This window comes from Haliotis asinina, chromosome 9 (genome assembly GCF_037392515.1).
Source record: "Haliotis asinina isolate JCU_RB_2024 chromosome 9, JCU_Hal_asi_v2, whole genome shotgun sequence".
Lineage (NCBI taxonomy): Eukaryota > Metazoa > Mollusca > Gastropoda > Lepetellida > Haliotidae > Haliotis > Haliotis asinina.
Genome location: NC_090288.1, coordinates 39284241 through 39300850, shown reverse-complemented (window position 1 = coordinate 39300850; position 16610 = coordinate 39284241). Strand labels below are relative to the sequence as shown.

Below are 16610 nucleotides of genomic sequence, written 5' to 3'. Positions count from 1 at the left end.
TGTGTTAACGTTAACATAAGCTCCAAAGCTTGCACATTAATCCCAGTTCATTTTTATGAATATAAATATGTTTAAACCAAGTGCGTAACGGTCACATTTTGCCAGCTAATCTAACGTTTTGCAAGGTTGTTCGATTGGTTCTGTATGGATGCCAACTTCCATATTATAACATGATGCGACGTTTAGGCAAAGATTCTTATACTGTTGTCTAGCTTGCAGAATCTATACTGAAACATAGTATATCGTTAACCCACAACCCTCACGATGTGTAACTGTCTTAATGAATAATTCCTTAATGGAGACAACGGTAACACGTCTCTCTGGTTGATTTCCACCTATATCATATATTGTTTATTTACTATTATACTGTTACTTATTATTGTGACTTTTAAGTGTGTTTATCAGTGTTGATAAATTTATTTTGTGTTACGTATATATTTGTATCGAGGGGTATTTACATACCCGTAATGTCTGTTTACCGAGATTTCATTTATTGAATAAATTTTTCCGTATGTCAGACAAGTGCTTTAGACGTGGCTTCATCGTCGAAATTTAAGATGAACACGGAGTTCGAAACCCGCACTAATCCGAAGATGGCTTCCACTTAGTATTGATGTTCCCCAACTTAATGGAAATCCATACGGATTACAGAAATAACACTGCCAGTCTGTGGTCCTATACACATCGTGTCGGTCTATTTGACGTTCGAAAAAGCAACACCTATGCCCAAACGCCGATCAGTGGAGGCTAATATGGGTCAACGTGGACAGTTTACGTACCTGTTAACTAATTACCCACAGGTGTAATGAACATGTTAATCTGCTGTGTAACGTTGGGATTATTGTTTTTCTTGACCTTTCATGTGTTTGTATGAATCTTGTGAGATAACAACATACTATTATATCGTGTTTAAACCCCTAATCTGGCTTAAACATCAGATTATGTGTTTTAATCTCTTTATCCAAACTGTTGGTTTTTGACACAATCAGTTATGGCGGTTATTTTTCCACTTAGAATATTTGTGCTACCAAGGTCAACTTCAGTCAGATTTTTCTTATGTCGCTCATAATAGCCACAGACCGCTCAAAACCTTAGAAATACTGTTTGTTCTGACGAACTATTTCGTGAGTAGGAGCTGGGTAATTCCGTGTCTAATTAAATGACGGCCATGTTTATGTTTCAGGGAAGTAGCCGTTTTGTGAACCATTAGTAATCACAACTTGCCACAGAATGGAGACACTGGCCTCAATTTGTTGAGAAAACAAGAAGAATTGACAGGCGACCTGAGTACATGTCGTACAAATGAGACGGCCTGCCGTCCGCTAATTACAGCTTACTGTGCACCTAATCACCACTGAGTAAAGGGGAGACCGATGCCATGTTGGTGAGTGGAGGCGTCCTTTCACCCGAGAGGGTATATATGACATGATGGGCGGATGCTGATCCTTCTGTTTGAAGTTCATCATGGCGAAGATACTTGGATATGCCGTCGTTGCGCTGAAGTTAATACTTACATATCTGTCGAAGAAAGCCGAGGATCCTGCTCGAGAGGTCAAGGACGACGGGAAGTCGTGTGTGCGCAAGTGCAGGTATCGGAAAAGAGCGTCTTCTGGAATCGACGAGGATGAATCCGCCATCGAGTCAGCCATGGGATCGACTTCCAAGCTGTCCCTTTCATCTGGTATCGGATCTTCCATATGTTCTATTGACGAACACTACAGCTCTTACATCCACGGTGGTGGGTGTTTTCAGTTGGAATGTCCCGAGACGACTTTGATGGAGGCTGAGATTGAACGACTACGTCTCGAGAACAGGGCGCTCCGGGAGAAGCTGACTCACGGCAGTCCTGAAACTGTCAGCCTAAGTATCCAACATCCTCGACGTCGTGAAACTACGGTGGTGTGGACTGAGGACTGGGAGGAGACTTGTGTCATCCATACTAGAAAGGTCAACCTGAGTGATCTACCAGATGAAGACGACACAGAGACAAAATCCCCATCCGCGACAACATCCAAAGTCAACGACACAGAGGCAAAATCCCCATCCGCGACAGCATCCAAAGTCAACGACACAGAGACAAAATCCCCATCCGCGACAGCATCCAAAGTCAACGCGCTTGACGTGATGCACCAGAAGATGAAGAACAAACTCCGACAGGTGCAGGAAGAGAACAGCCGACTGATGAACTACATCAACGATGTCATGTACATGGTGCTCGACAACAAGCCTCAACTACTGGAGAAGTGACTTTAGCCATCGTTGGGTTACCCTCCCTAGTGCTAACATCATGCTAGATGTGTTGCTTGAATGTTTTATTTAACTATTATTTCATACTTCAAAAAAAAGGATTGTTACAGTGAATTGCCATTTTACTACAAATATACACATTTTATGTACAAAGGTCACAACAGCGGGTTAATTTTCAGAACGCTCATAAATTGTTCTGACAATGGGAAATGAGATAAAAACGTTGTATTGTACATTGCCTTGGTGTTTTCAAGTGATATATTAAATATATCTACTGAGGATGTAACATAGTGTACTATTATGAAATGGATATACCAAGGTCTCGCCTTACGTTTACCATAGTTACCCCCTTAGTTGTACCAGGACACGATGACAGTGGGTTTCACTAAAGTGGTACACGTCTTTGACTTACATCACTTCGGACTTTCATCCCACATTAAGCAAACACGTCGCAATGTTCTTTTATGCGATAGTTTTATAAAGTGACGTTATACGTTTCAAAGTCACTTATCAAATCAAACTGGAGCTCCCAGAAACTCGAAAGCACTTGTACTGTTATACATTGTTTATGTCGAAGAGCACCAATCTACATATGTGTATATATCAAGCCTTGGTACACTATTTACTGTTATACCACTGTATGGAGCTGTGTAATCATGTTATTGTGTTATGGTGTATTACGTCACACCCTACTTTTATGACGACATAATAAATGTTCGTAATGTTTAAACTTGTATCTTGTCTTCGCTGTGTCTGTGGCCCATTTATCCAAGGCGCCGCAACTAGCCGTGCAGAGTTGCGCCCCCTGGGCCCAAACCCCGCTTATGTCTAGGTTTCTCAGCGCATGCTCGTGGATTTATTTCGTCTCTGAGGTTGTAAATGTCTTAGACCTGCATTACTTCGGGTTCCTGTAGTGCGTTTGTTGTTTTGGACGATATGCAACACTATCTGTTATGAACTGTTAACTACACTATTTGAAATCCACACAATTGGGAGTTACAAAGTAACTGACCAGGCCTAAGATCAAGACCAAACACCAATAATTACAGGCTGAAATGTACGTTTTAGGGACCCTTCACGTTCTCGTTCGCAACCCATCTAAGGCCACGTGTCTCAACAAGATACTTGACTGGCTGTTGCAATTTGTGTGTAATATTGTTGTGAAGATCTGCATTGCCACTGGTCTTCAGAAAACATTCTGGTTGTACGATGCTCCTTGTACAGGAGCATTGATAGGTAGGACCCGTTGATGCACGTCATCGTATCCCAGCTGCGTTGATGCACGATGTTCTTGATGTCAGTCACCGGATCGTTCGACTAGGACTGGATTAGTTTACAGACCGTTGTCATATAGCTGGAAAGATGTTGAGCTTTGTGTAAAAAACAAGCAATAATGTCGACCACACACTACGCAATATTTACTCTTTCAGTTTCACTATCAACCAAAATAACTGTGTACCCAGCTATCTTTGAAAACGGAATGCTAAGCTGGCGTGTATGTCATAAACTAGAGTCATTTTGACTGCTCTACTCACGCCTTCCATCTTTTGGCTTGTCGCGGGGTCGAGTGGAATATGTGCCCATACATCGGAGAAAGGTGAATCGATTGGTTGTCTTGACTAAGTCACTGCATGCAATTTAGGAATTTATCCACAAACGTGATGGAGACCGGGGAAATAGAAGTGGGATAGAGCGATTCTGCCCGGGACAGTTGTCATTCAGAGTAATCAAAACCATTACAGTTCTTGCCACAGACAAGGCCCCAGCTAGCACGACCGTAAACATCACAACATTCACTGATTGTTTAAAGACCGTTTAAAAAATGATGTATCAAATAATGCTACATATACGTCCTGCGTGAAAACGGAGGAAGAGACTTTTGAAATATAACACGTGCTATTGCCCTATGGCTTCATACAAAAGGCTGTGCAAAGAGAGATATTCTCAGAGTTCAGGACACACACTGTCCATCAAATGTGCCACCACTTCGCTGTCTCTTAACCGCAGTCCTTTATACACCCAGTGGAAGGTATATAACAAAACCAGAAAAGTGGAATTGATACATGTACATACTTTTACACTCTCGGGATTATGATTTTGTCATTTGGGAAATGATCAAATTTCAATCGCTTCAAATAAAGTGGGAGGGTTGTTTTTCACCATCTTTCACTTCTATCACTAACGGCAAACAAACGACAATTGTCACTATATGTGCTGATCGTATGCATGCACCTGGTTACGGTAAACACAACGAGTCAGTCACTGAATGGATACCCACCACACGTGTTACCTATCTCATTCTGGAAGAAAACGTTTCAAGACTGTGTTTAGTCATTTTACTAAAGAACTACAAAAACAGTAGTTTTCTAATTTGGCATGATGTATTATAATTCTTCTACCATTTTCAACTTCATGAATTGTGATTAAATGTTTAAAAAAGTCGTTTACTAACTCTATATTCGTTAGGAGAGAGGAGTGCAGAAAGAGGAACGACCAAGAGAAGCTCAGCACAGGTAAATAAATCAATAGCACACCTGCCTGCTCCTCTATCTGCGTTGTTCCCTCGTAACAAATAGTGTAATGTGTCAGTAGTTCAATAATGGTTTGTTAAACGACTTATCAACATTTTGTAGACGACTAACTCTAACCTGTATCTTCAAGGATCTTTTTGAAAGTGAGATGAACATCAAACAGATCCCATATACTTCAGCAAATCTGACAAAGGATTGTTTACAGTGCAATTATTATATATAAGAGATATAACTAGATGTCTAAATAACATTTCATTGACATTAAATGTTTAGGTGGATTGGCCAAAAAGTTGAATAAATGAAAACGACCTTTCCGAAATCACTTACGGACTGAGAACAGTGTAGTTACTAAATGCTGAAATAATTAGCACACATAACAATCACATTCGCAATTAGTGTGACGAATATTATATGCCAGTCATCTGGCGAGAGACTGGAAATCTTTAAAAAAAATTAAAATCTAATACACTGACTTGAGATGAAGTAGAGAAATGTGTCATCATATTCATAACTGATTTCTTCTCGTGGTACGTTATTTCAAAGCCATGTCACAACTTAACAATAATTGTGAAAAAAATGTTAGCCCTGTAATTCCGTGTCAGGTGATTGAGTATATAAACCATGTAACTGTGTGGTTTTCAGCCAATCCAGTTGACGTCCATCAATAAACGCCATGGCATTTTACACCTCCCCACCAATCAAGACGAATGTTGATTACCTTTTCATGATCCTGTTCAAGCAATGTTTTGATAACACAGCAATCGGTTACATGTTTATGGTTACTGATAATCACTACCGGCGGGCTTATCTACTGTCTGATTACGCACTCATACAAGTTATTGTAGCAAATAACATGAACAGTAACAACTGTGTACACACTGTGTCATACCTTGTCAGATGAACCGTTACACCAGTTCCTCGAGATTGTAGGTGCCAACTGGTAAGCGTTGTATTATATGGATCACGGCATGAACTAGTCTCAAGAACAATATCCAAAGTGGCATTAATCATGACTTTTGACATTAAAACTTGATTAATTTCAGTGCTATAAAACAAGGGCTGGGAACCTTTCCTGATCATTTACAGTATAATACCTGTATATTCCACAGCCAAAATCACACATACATCGAAGTAACACGCATCATGGCGGGACTTAGGTCAAACTGTGTCAAGAAGATTCTGAAGATAATTATAAAGATCATCTTATACTTTCTCCGTTCAGAGTACAAGAAGGGTTGTGAAGACGCGAAAATGGCTGAAACTCCGGCTGAACGAAGAACACCGTCGCGAGCTGAACAGCATTGCAGAAGGACCGAAGAACTCAGTGATGACGTCACCACCGATCACTCTGATATCTCGAATTGTACACACGTCCAAGATGGTGGAAGGGAAACATTTTCGGAAAACGACGTCACCGGAGAACGAAGACATTTGGAACGAAAGCAGATCTTGGAAAATCTGAGAAAGGAAAATCGTCGCCTTCACATGCTGGTGATGAAGAAACACAACATTGATTTTGATTTATCTGCAAGTAGAGTTGTTGTGAGGTCCCTGGATGTGATGATGAAGAAAAGGAAAACACCCATGAGTGTTGATGGTGTATCGTCTGCTACAGAAACAGATGATGGTGACAGTCATGACGTTTCACTGGGACTACAAGAGGAAAATAGCAGTGCTGGATCCACTTTACTACAATCACAGAGTGCAGATCTCCCAGAACAAACGAGAAGTAACAGAGGTAGTGAGGTCAGCAGTGTTGGTGATGTTTCCGCAGAGATCACAGTTGATGAAGACGTCGTTTTCAGATTAGAACAAAGTGGGACCAGAAGGGTGAAGACTGTAGCTTATGACGACACTGTTAGAGATACGGTTACTGCTGATGTCTCACATGGACCAACTGTAGAAGACGTCAGTGCAAAATCCACGTTCATCCAGTCAACTGACACATCGATCCCTAAACAAACAAGAAGGAGCTCAGATAGTATGTTCAATCGTAATAGTGATGCCCCCACAGTGAACAAAGTTGACGAAGACGTCGTTTGCAAATCTGAAAAATGTGCATGTTTGAAGAGTGTAGCTGATGACGACCCTTCTAGAGACATAGTTAATGGTGACGTTTCCAAAGGAACAACAGTTGGAGAAGCCACGCTATTACAATCAGCAAATGCATTTCTCCTTGAACAGCCGAGTTCAAGGAGGTATGTAGATGATATCTCCACTACTAGAGACACAGCTAATCGCGATGTTTCACATGGACCATCAGTTGGAGGTGTCAGTCGAAAATCTACGTTAATCCGGTCCAAGAATACACAGCTCTTGACACAAAGGAGAAAGAGCAAAGGGCCTATGGTCAGCAGTGTTGATGATGTCATCACAGAGATCAGAGTTGATGACGACGTCCTTTCCAGATTAGACAAACTGCGACCCGAGGATGCCTTGCCGCATATGACAACGACAGGGGCAAGGAACATGTTCGTGTCTGAAGTCCCTGTTATCACAGTTGCAGATGAGGCATTGGGTGGAACCGCCAGACAGATTTCTGGAGCCGCAGCTGGATGTCTTCAAGCAGATCAAAGAATGGAGGAGGGAACAAGAGACAAGACAAGAGATCAGACGGGAGGTAGCGGCAAGACTCAGTCAGAGAGCAAGAATTCCAGGAACATGACTCGAACCATAAAATGTCAACAGAATCAAAATGCTCACCTAAAAATGTACATCAATACCTTCATGAGTAAAGTGCTATATCAACGGACATTTTTGTTCCGTAGATGATTGACTCTTGTAGACTGAACGTTTGTAAATAAACATAAGCTCTATATGCACTTCTTTTTTGTTTGATTTGCTGTCTTAACACTATATTTCTACATACTGTACAATTCTTTTAAAGATTTGAAAAGGACGCGTATGTAGATCACATGACAATGCGTGGCAAACAGTTATCGATCATGGCGTTACCGATTATGTTTTGGATTAACTTTACCCGAGATAAAGTGAAGCTTCGGAGAAAATTTGAAACTGCTGTACCAACTGATGGGAACAATTGGTTGATTTGATAGATTGGACAGTTCGCACGTCAATTCAGACTTCTATGCGTGACAGATCGAACATTGCGAAGGTAGGTGTGACGGCTTCAAACTTCACGTCCAGAATTCTTATTTTTACCAGAATTCTTGCAATCACTTTGTGGCAAATAGATGTCAGTGAGCGAATATGGTGTTACTCCGCTTTTAGCAATATTCCGACAATATCACGGCGGGAGACACTATACATCGACTTCACACATTGTACCCATGTGAGGATCTTCATCGCTACGAGCCTACCCCTCCGTCCCCGTATATAGATATCATTATAGCTAAACGGCTGACAAAGCTATTCTCGTAATTTCCACTATGGACTATTTCCACAGATGGTGATGGACGCAGCTTCACTTATGGTTCTCTTATTACTTTATTTGTAAAGTTTCAAACGGGTTACTTTAAAACGTCCTTACAAAAATCTCTGTTTCTTCAGAACGGGGTAAAAATCACACGATTCACACGTCGGTGCTTGCATCCACAGACGAAACATTACCCAAAGGTCAAATTGTGTGATTAGGATGTTTTCGACACATACAAAATAGTCTCACCGGTGTAAATGTAGCCACTTACTTCAGACAACTGTTCTAAACTAGATTTTGCACAACATTACATACTGCTTATAGGTGCTGATTACATATTAACTGCTGCATTTTAAAAGACATCCGTAACATTGAAAATATTGTCATGAATTCAGTTATGGTGAAACTCCGTGAAAAATGGCGAATTCTTAACAAAACGTTAACCCCAAACGCAACTGTTTCCATGTACAACATTTGAGCATGCTTTTGATCGATTTGAAGCGTGATCCTTGTGCAGTTCATCTGCATAATGCTTGCTGCTGGTTTCACCTAGATAGCCGAAAAGCTAATCCTTGATGTAAACATACTTATACTGGCAGAAAATAGTTAGGGGCACATGTAAATTTTTAAATTATGAATAATGTTCTCTGTATTCACTGTAAATCTGATGAAATATCAATCATAAAGAAACAGTATCCCTAAATTATATTGTCCGATATATATGGTGCATCTGGCTTAAGCTTGTCACCGGAAGCTAGCAGGTGGAAGTACAACAGATCGTCACTAACGGGCCCTATTCATTTACCTCCCGGGTGTGTAAATCACACAGGCTCAAAAGGTACAGATATTGAAATAAGCATCAAAGTTTGAGTGGGTTTACACTGCTTTTAGCAATATTCCAGCAATGTCACGACGGGATACACCAGAATTGGGCTTCATACATTGTATCCACGTGGGGAAGCGAACTCGGGACTTAGGCGTGACGAAGCAATGCTTAGACCACTAGGCTACTCAACTGCCCAAACATCAAAGAAGAGTCTGGAAATCTCCTCAACCTTATATGTTGTTTACAATCTGCTATGACGGAGAGGAAATATTGTTATCGATAGACAGCTCTTTGGAATAGTTACGAGGTTTTGTTGTAGTTGCTAACATCGTTATCAAACAAGTGATCAACCTATAAACATTGTTTCTCTTGCTTGATAACAATGTTAGCATCTACTCGTAAACGTATTCCAATAAAAAGTTTTATATACATTTATCGTACAAAAGCATTCTTCCTGCTACTTTTTAGCCGTCGGCGTATAATGCAGATTTCGACTGTTGCAGCGCAAAGTGGCTGTTTTGAGAGATCCCAACAGTGAAAGTTACAGTTCAACCGGTCTCAGTTGCTGAGAATATAATTATGTCATCAAACTGTGACGTCATGATGAGAATGGCGTGACAAAGCTCTGTAAAGGATTGTGATGCAATTTCTTCTAACATATATGTCGCTTTCTGATTGGCTGAGCGCTCTTCTATTATTTTCGATGCACCTTGCTTACAAGCGATGTGCATTGCAGTGCACGCCGTTGCCAGTGGCAACTCATTCGGAACTTCGTGGTTGTACTTCTTTATATCGAATAACAATGACTCATGTAAGATGTACGGAAATTGCCGAATTCAAGTCGATGGAAGGGAGATAACTGTAATCTGTATTTTCTTGTGTCTTAATGTATAAATTTTGTCAAAACGTTCAAATTTAGTTCATGTGAATGGAAAGAAGAGAAATTACACCACGGCGACTTTACTAAGGCAATACCTGCAGGAAAAACAGTACGATGCAAGATTCGAATCGTTTTAAGTTTGCTGAAGTGTACGATCCGATACCCGTGCTTAAACCAGTTCAAAATTAACTTCGAGGTGTTCGGTAAGATAACTGCCGCTCAGGGAACATAAACAACAACCTATGTGCCCCTTGTGACCAGTGAACAACTTATAACATCTCCTGTGGAAACATGTTTGAGATGATTCATGACATCCTGTCAGCAGGTACGTCATACACTTCTCACAACAGTGCTCTATAATGTTGATCAAACGTCGGGAATATTGCTCCCATCAACAAGGTATGGGTTTCAGCTGTAATTTCGTTTAAAAAGTAATACGGATTTACACCATGTTAGTTTCAGTTCGACTGATGGTTGGTCAGTTGGTTGTATTTAAAGGTCACATGCAACGTAAAAAACAACTTTGCAGTTTCTGGTACCTTTCGGTATGCACTTACCGAAACAAATCATAAAAAATGCCAATTCAACCTATAAAAATGAAAAAAAACGCGATGAAAAAAAAGCCCGCGAAATCGGAGTTCAAACGTTTCACTAAATTCCCCCCAGCGCTGGGGGGAAAACTGGTTTCAGCTGCTGTGCTGCGGAGGTTCGCGGAGCATGAAACAGTATGCATGCCCAGCGTCTAAGGTCGTGAGCAGTAGTCAAATCTTGGTAGTGTACACAAACAAGTAATTAATCTACTCGTTACGTAAAACAACTTGTTGATTGTGGTAAGCAGTCTCTGTCACAGAGAAAGCTCAGTGTCTGGTTTATTCACACCTATGTGTCTGTCTGCCTGTCTGCTAAAGACAACATGCAATACACAGCTTCAATCATTGACCACGTGCAATTTAAACTTAACACCTATCAGACTATACAACATAAAGAAAATAAGTTGATTTATGACTCGTGCACCCGAGTCCCGTGTCTGCCACATTATGTAATTAGGTACGTGTGATACACATGACATGTTTTTATGTCTGTGGGTTGCAAACAAACTACATTCATTTTTTTCGGATGACTGGATCTGACGGAAACTGGTGCAAACTTTGTCAGTTTCAAGCCCTGCTTTGTACTTGGACGAATGACAGATTCCAGCAACACAGTAGTTTACCATCTCTACTGACATGATTTTTGATTGGATCGAGCGCAAATTCAGAGAACATGTGTTTTCCAAACCCAACACCTCTATATACATTCTTCATAGATAACGACTTCTTTTCGTGTATATGATTTTGTTTGACAACAGTATATGAATCCATACTGAAACGACGCATCAAGTGCACAAAAAGACGTTGTTATCCATAAAGAATCTTACTTTCTTGTGACTGGCTATACTTCTAAAATGCCCATCAAACAGATCATCTTTCTGTACACACGATGAACCCTCAGCATATCAGCAAATGAACCAGCCAATCGGAAGCCGTCGTTACACTTGAATGCATATCCACCCGCTATCACTGGGTTCGGTCTCCCGAGGGCTTCGTTTCGGGAGAAGTAAGCCCAAGTACAAAATATTGCACTTTTGAACCGCGATTGTACGCTTATAATTGTGTTTATTTGGTTTTTTTAAAGCAGCAATGTATATTATATGTCATGAATAAGTGATAAATTTGTTTTAATTATGTTTGATTTTTTGGTTGCATGTGACCTTTAAGGCAGGAGTATTCCAGCTATATGGCGGCGGTCTGTAAATAATCAAGTCTGGACCAAACAACGGCATGAACATCGATCTGCGCAGGTTGGAACCGATGACATGTGACAACCAAGTCACTGAGTCTGACCACCCGATCCCGTTAGCGGCATCTTATGACATACATGGGTTGCTGAAGACCAAATTCATGACCAACTAAATCTTCACGGATCGTTCGACCAATTTTTCCTCAGTCCAGACATACATAGTACCAACATACGCTGCACTTGGCAATAAGACACCACAACACATGTGCAATAATTCTGAACGTGACGTTGAACCCTCTGCCACGACCTGTCAGCGATACTTCGTGACCAGTGACGCGGTTTCGTGACATCGCACGACTTGTCACAGATACCGCACGACTTGCCACAGATATCGCACGTCCTATCACAAGATACCGCATGACCTGTCACAGATACCGCACGACCTGTCACAGATACCGAGACTTGCCCTGATCTGGCTTTGATCATCATTACTACATGAGTTTGTTGGTCGACCAAACTGAAGACGTCTAGAACCTATGATCACGGTCTTTCTTTGGACGTAAAATCACTTGAACACTCACTCACGCATCAGCTCTGCCAACGCTGTCAGTGCATGTTCCTCTTCAAGGCGTGATTAAAAGCAGAATATGTTGAGCATATGTAAACTGTGCATTTCCTATATTATCAAACATACTTTCTACTATACGTTATCATGCGCATAGAGGACGAATTCACAGAAACTGCCAGTAAGAGTGTGAAATCAAATTGAAGAGCTCTTAAAATCTCCCATACAACCATAAATTTCGAATTGTTGCATTAAAGAATAAAAACAGTGTTTGATCTAATTTAAACTACACTAACCATTAAATGCACAGTACAATTGTTTATTGTATCCGTTTATTGTATCCGTGAAGGTCCAGGTTAGAATATTTGCCTTCAGCAACCCATGCGTGCCATAAAAGGCGACTATGCTTGTTATAAGAGGCGACTAAAGGGATCGGGTGGTAAGGTCACACGACAAAGTAACCACAACAGACGTATAAGTTATTTTTAAACTTTGTTCCTACCCTTAAGATATTATTAAACCTGTAACACAAGCCTTGAAACTGACCCCTGTACCTGGTACCCGGGCGTTGGAGTAGCCAAGTTGTTGAAGCGTTCGCTCGTCATACCGTGGTGTCCCCCGCAGAAATAATGCGGGAATGTTGCTAAAAGATTCGCAAAACCATACTCAGTAACTCACTCTAGCTGGTGTACTAGCCACTCGTGTACTGCTTTATTAGACCTCGCATTAGCTTGAGCGCTCTCTGATACATCAATAACCATACCGAGCGGTAGGGTAGCCTAGTGGTTAAGGTGTCCGCTCGCCATGCTGATGACCCGGGATCGATTCCCCACATAATTACAATGTGTAATGCCCGTTTCTGATGCCCCCGCCTTCATTAAGCTGGACTATTGCTACAAGCGACGTAAAACCATATTCACTCGCTGCAAATAACCATACCACGTGAAATTTCGTTGGTTGGTTGGTTAACGCCGCACTCAGCACTAATCTAGCAATATGCGGCGTAAAAAACAATCTAATAAAACATCATTGAATAATTGGAATGAAAATGAGTGAAACTATGGAAGGGAACGGACACCGAGTCTACGATGGACATCGTTTGATTCTTACGCAGTACTGTGAATAATAACGATTTTATAAGAAAGCCTTGGAACTATTTCCCACGGAAAGGTTTTGGTCTGACGAAGCTCTAGAAATACCGAGATGTTCAGTTCGGTATGACAGAAAAGCGTCACGCAACAAATAGCAGCTCGGGGATGACGTACAGTTTGCAAACATTTCTGAAGACTTGGCATATTAATGTAGGACTTCACAGTTGCTGGGCGTAGTGAATGCACCATAACAGTATTTTTGGATGTCTGTAAAGTGCTTTGCGTCTGTTGTGAAGGTCATAAGTGCACGGAAATCAAAATATACATGATTGGGCGGTGCTTATGTGACCACGTCACTCGTGTTTCGTATGCACTATAATTATGATTTCTGTGCGTTTAAGGGCACAACACACGTCTAACAATATTGCTCTCTCTCTCTCTCTCTCTCTCTCTCTCTCTCTGTGTGTGTGTGTGTGTGTGTGTAATATAACACAGATGCAGCACGAATCTTTTGACTTAAGTACATATCATAGTGCATCTCTCATAGCACATCAACAAGGGACATGATTTTACAAATGATCAAAATGAGAGTAAAAATATTGACTTGTACAAGCAAAATTGTACTGAAAAAAATCTGTCAAAATCCTTTCAAGATTGAAAAACAATATAACGGTCTTTTTATATGGTTGTCATCACCTGAATTGTTCATCTACAATACACGTGCCAGCCAGACACCGTCTACCCCTTCGTAATTTAATGACATTCTAATCACCTGTATCAATGACGAAAAATGTCATCCACCGGTATAGGCGATGTGGTCATATTCACATGTAACGTGTCCTGTGTCGTGTCACGTCGACGTGAGCTTTATTAATCTCACATGATTTCGAATCAGTGTAATTTGATGCACATGTGTCTAATTTTCATCACATTCCCGGACGAAATGTAAAATATATCTCCATAGGGCACCTGTTTCTTTGACATGTGATAACCTTTCGGTTTTTCATGTTTTTATACTTGATATTTTAGAAGACAAACGTCACATTTGTAATTATATCCTAAGGCAGAAAGAAAAAGTAAAAAGTTTATATTTCTCTAATTGATTTAAATGGGGACAGTCGTGTACACTGAACTGCCTTTTGTATTGCTATGTCACACGTGTGTAGACGTCTTTATAGTCGACCCGTGAAGATCTGGGTTAGAACTGATTTTCAGAAACCCATGCTTGTCGTAAGAGGCGATTATAACAGGATCGGTGGTCAGGCTCCATGCCTTGATTAACATATATCATGGTATCCTTAATTGCATGGACCGATGCTCATGCTGTTGAGCACTGGATTGTCTAGTGATTATTTACAGATCGCAGCCATATGGCTGGAATATTGCTAACCGCGGCTTAAAATTCAGCTCACTCAGACACTCACTCACATGTAAGGTTTGGGAAGGCAAATACATGATGTCACTTAAGACTGTGCGATAAAAGTTGCAATCGTTCTTATTGAAAAACAGTAAGTGAATTAGGAGATTATAGATTAAACTCTGAAAAATGAGGTAGAATAAAAACTGTCACAGTGAAAAATACATAAGCGTTTTACCGGAGGCTCGTCGTGTGTTTACCAAGCTTTACACCAAGTTGGTTTGATCGCTGACTTAGTGTCCTGGCGATGAGGTGATCTGAGATTATGGGTTCAAATACCGGATTGGTCTCAATTACTGAAAGCTTCGTAAACTTAAACTGACTCATTCATTTTAACGGTATGTAATACTGGAGCGGTATTAATATACCGTATTTGCGCCTAGTCTGTCATAAGCGCCCAGTCAGGAAGTCCGTTGAAAAAATAAAGCAGGGTGCTTATTAGAGGAAATACGGCGGGTTGCATGGCATGTTCGTAAATGAGTTTGTCTTTTGGAAAAAATAACTCATTTAGGAAAAGCTGACATCCACTTGAATTCGCCTTTCAATTTTACGACGACGACGAAGAAGAAGAAGAAGGAGGAGGAGGAGAAGGAGAAGAAGGAGGCGGAGGAGAAGAAGGAGGAGGAGAAGAAGAAGGAGGAGGAGGAGAAGAAGAAGAAGAAGGAGGAGAAGAAGAAGAAAGCTAAAGAGAACCACACAATCATTATTTTCCAGAGCATATCACAATAATTAATGTCTAGATTCCAATTATTGAGTAGTAATGTGAATATACTACTATATAAATGGATGTTAAATTGTAGGTATGTTTTCCAACGGGTGACGGGGTCTTTGGAACATAACTTGCGACTAGTGGTCTAAAGAAGTTACTGGACTGACTGGAAGCGATCTTTGCGGTACAGTGATTGTAACTCCCATTCTTCAACAAGATTGCTTTGTGCAAGTCTATCCTGTCTGGTAAACAGGATTCATATGCATTCATAACCACATTCACTGCCTGTGTATATATACCTAACCCGATAAGAGCTAGCCGGGTTGGAATTTATCTTTAGCAGCCTTTGCTTGTCGTAAAAGGCGACTATGCTTGTCGTAAGGGGCGACTAACGCGATCGTGTGGTCAGGCTCGCTGACCTTTTTGACACATGTCATCGTTGATCACTAGATTCTCTCATCCAGACTCCATTATTTACACCGTTACCACATTTCATTAAATTTACCAAATATTCGCGTAAAACCAACTGTTTATTCCAATATCATTTTGCAAATTCTAAACAGCTAGAATTGCAGCACTTATCATCATATTGTACTGTTAATTTCATCTATATTGTACTTACTTATAACACTTTATTTATCTATGAACATATGAGTTGTCTATTATTTTCGTTTATTTGCATCCGTCATTATCTTTGATTAAATTGTTATGTTGCTGGGGCTGTATTTACAATAAATATTTAAATACCAGGTAGAGAAGATTTTTGAAATGTTCTACCAAAAGACATCAAAATGATACAGACTCAAAGAATTAACTGAAAAAGTAACCCTCCCAGTTCGGACATTCATTTGGATTTGATGTGCATTGTGAAAGCCGATGTTGTCAAATTATTCACTGTAGGCTTCAGCTGGGCTGACGTGATCTAAATTATCATAAATTTGAAACACATATCTCAAACGATCCGACCTGTCCGTGTAGCGCTTGTCGTGAAGATATTTTACATTTTCTGCTTGCCTGTTCATGTTATGAAATTATGCGGTATATTACAAAAATTGGTGAGGCTTAAAAATATAATTCTATATGGAAATAGTGAAACAGCTGATCTGGATAACTTAGCTATTTTTCAATATGTTCACCTCTTCATTAGTACTTGTCCATGCTGCTGATCACTGCATTGTCTGGCCAGACT

At 40.5% G+C, this 16610-nt stretch overlaps 2 protein-coding genes across 2 annotated transcripts; both read left to right on the top strand.

Annotated features, from left to right (window-relative positions):
* The first annotated feature begins 1464 nt into the window (after positions 1 to 1464).
* Positions 1465 to 2247, top strand: LOC137295634 (uncharacterized). Its single transcript, XM_067827088.1, has 2 exons — positions 1465 to 1973; positions 2064 to 2247. Exons 1-2 carry the CDS (start codon positions 1465 to 1467, stop codon positions 2245 to 2247), a joined length of 693 nt encoding a protein of 230 aa, XP_067683189.1.
* Positions 2248 to 5921: 3674 nt separating this feature from the next.
* LOC137297238 (uncharacterized) lies at positions 5922 to 15441 on the top strand. The gene is made up of 2 exons (XM_067829251.1): positions 5922 to 7398; positions 15224 to 15441. The coding sequence occupies exons 1-2, from the start codon at positions 5922 to 5924 to the stop codon at positions 15439 to 15441; spliced, it is 1695 nt and encodes a 564-aa protein (XP_067685352.1).
* The last annotated feature ends 1169 nt before the right edge of the window (positions 15442 to 16610 follow it).

Excerpts from the sequence above, each read along its gene's own strand:
- LOC137295634 (XM_067827088.1), top strand. The coding sequence starts at position 1,465 with ATGGCGAAGATACTTGGATATGCCGTCGTTGCGCTGAAGTTAATACTT. Across the intron at positions 1,974-2,063 it reads CTGAGTGATCTACCAGATGA|CAACGACACAGAGACAAAAT; the intron begins AGACGACACAGA and ends AGCATCCAAAGT.
- LOC137297238 (XM_067829251.1), top strand. The coding sequence starts at position 5,922 with ATGGCGGGACTTAGGTCAAACTGTGTCAAGAAGATTCTGAAGATAATT. Across the intron at positions 7,399-15,223 it reads GACAAGAGATCAGACGGGAG|GAAAAGCTGACATCCACTTG; the intron begins GTAGCGGCAAGA and ends TAACTCATTTAG.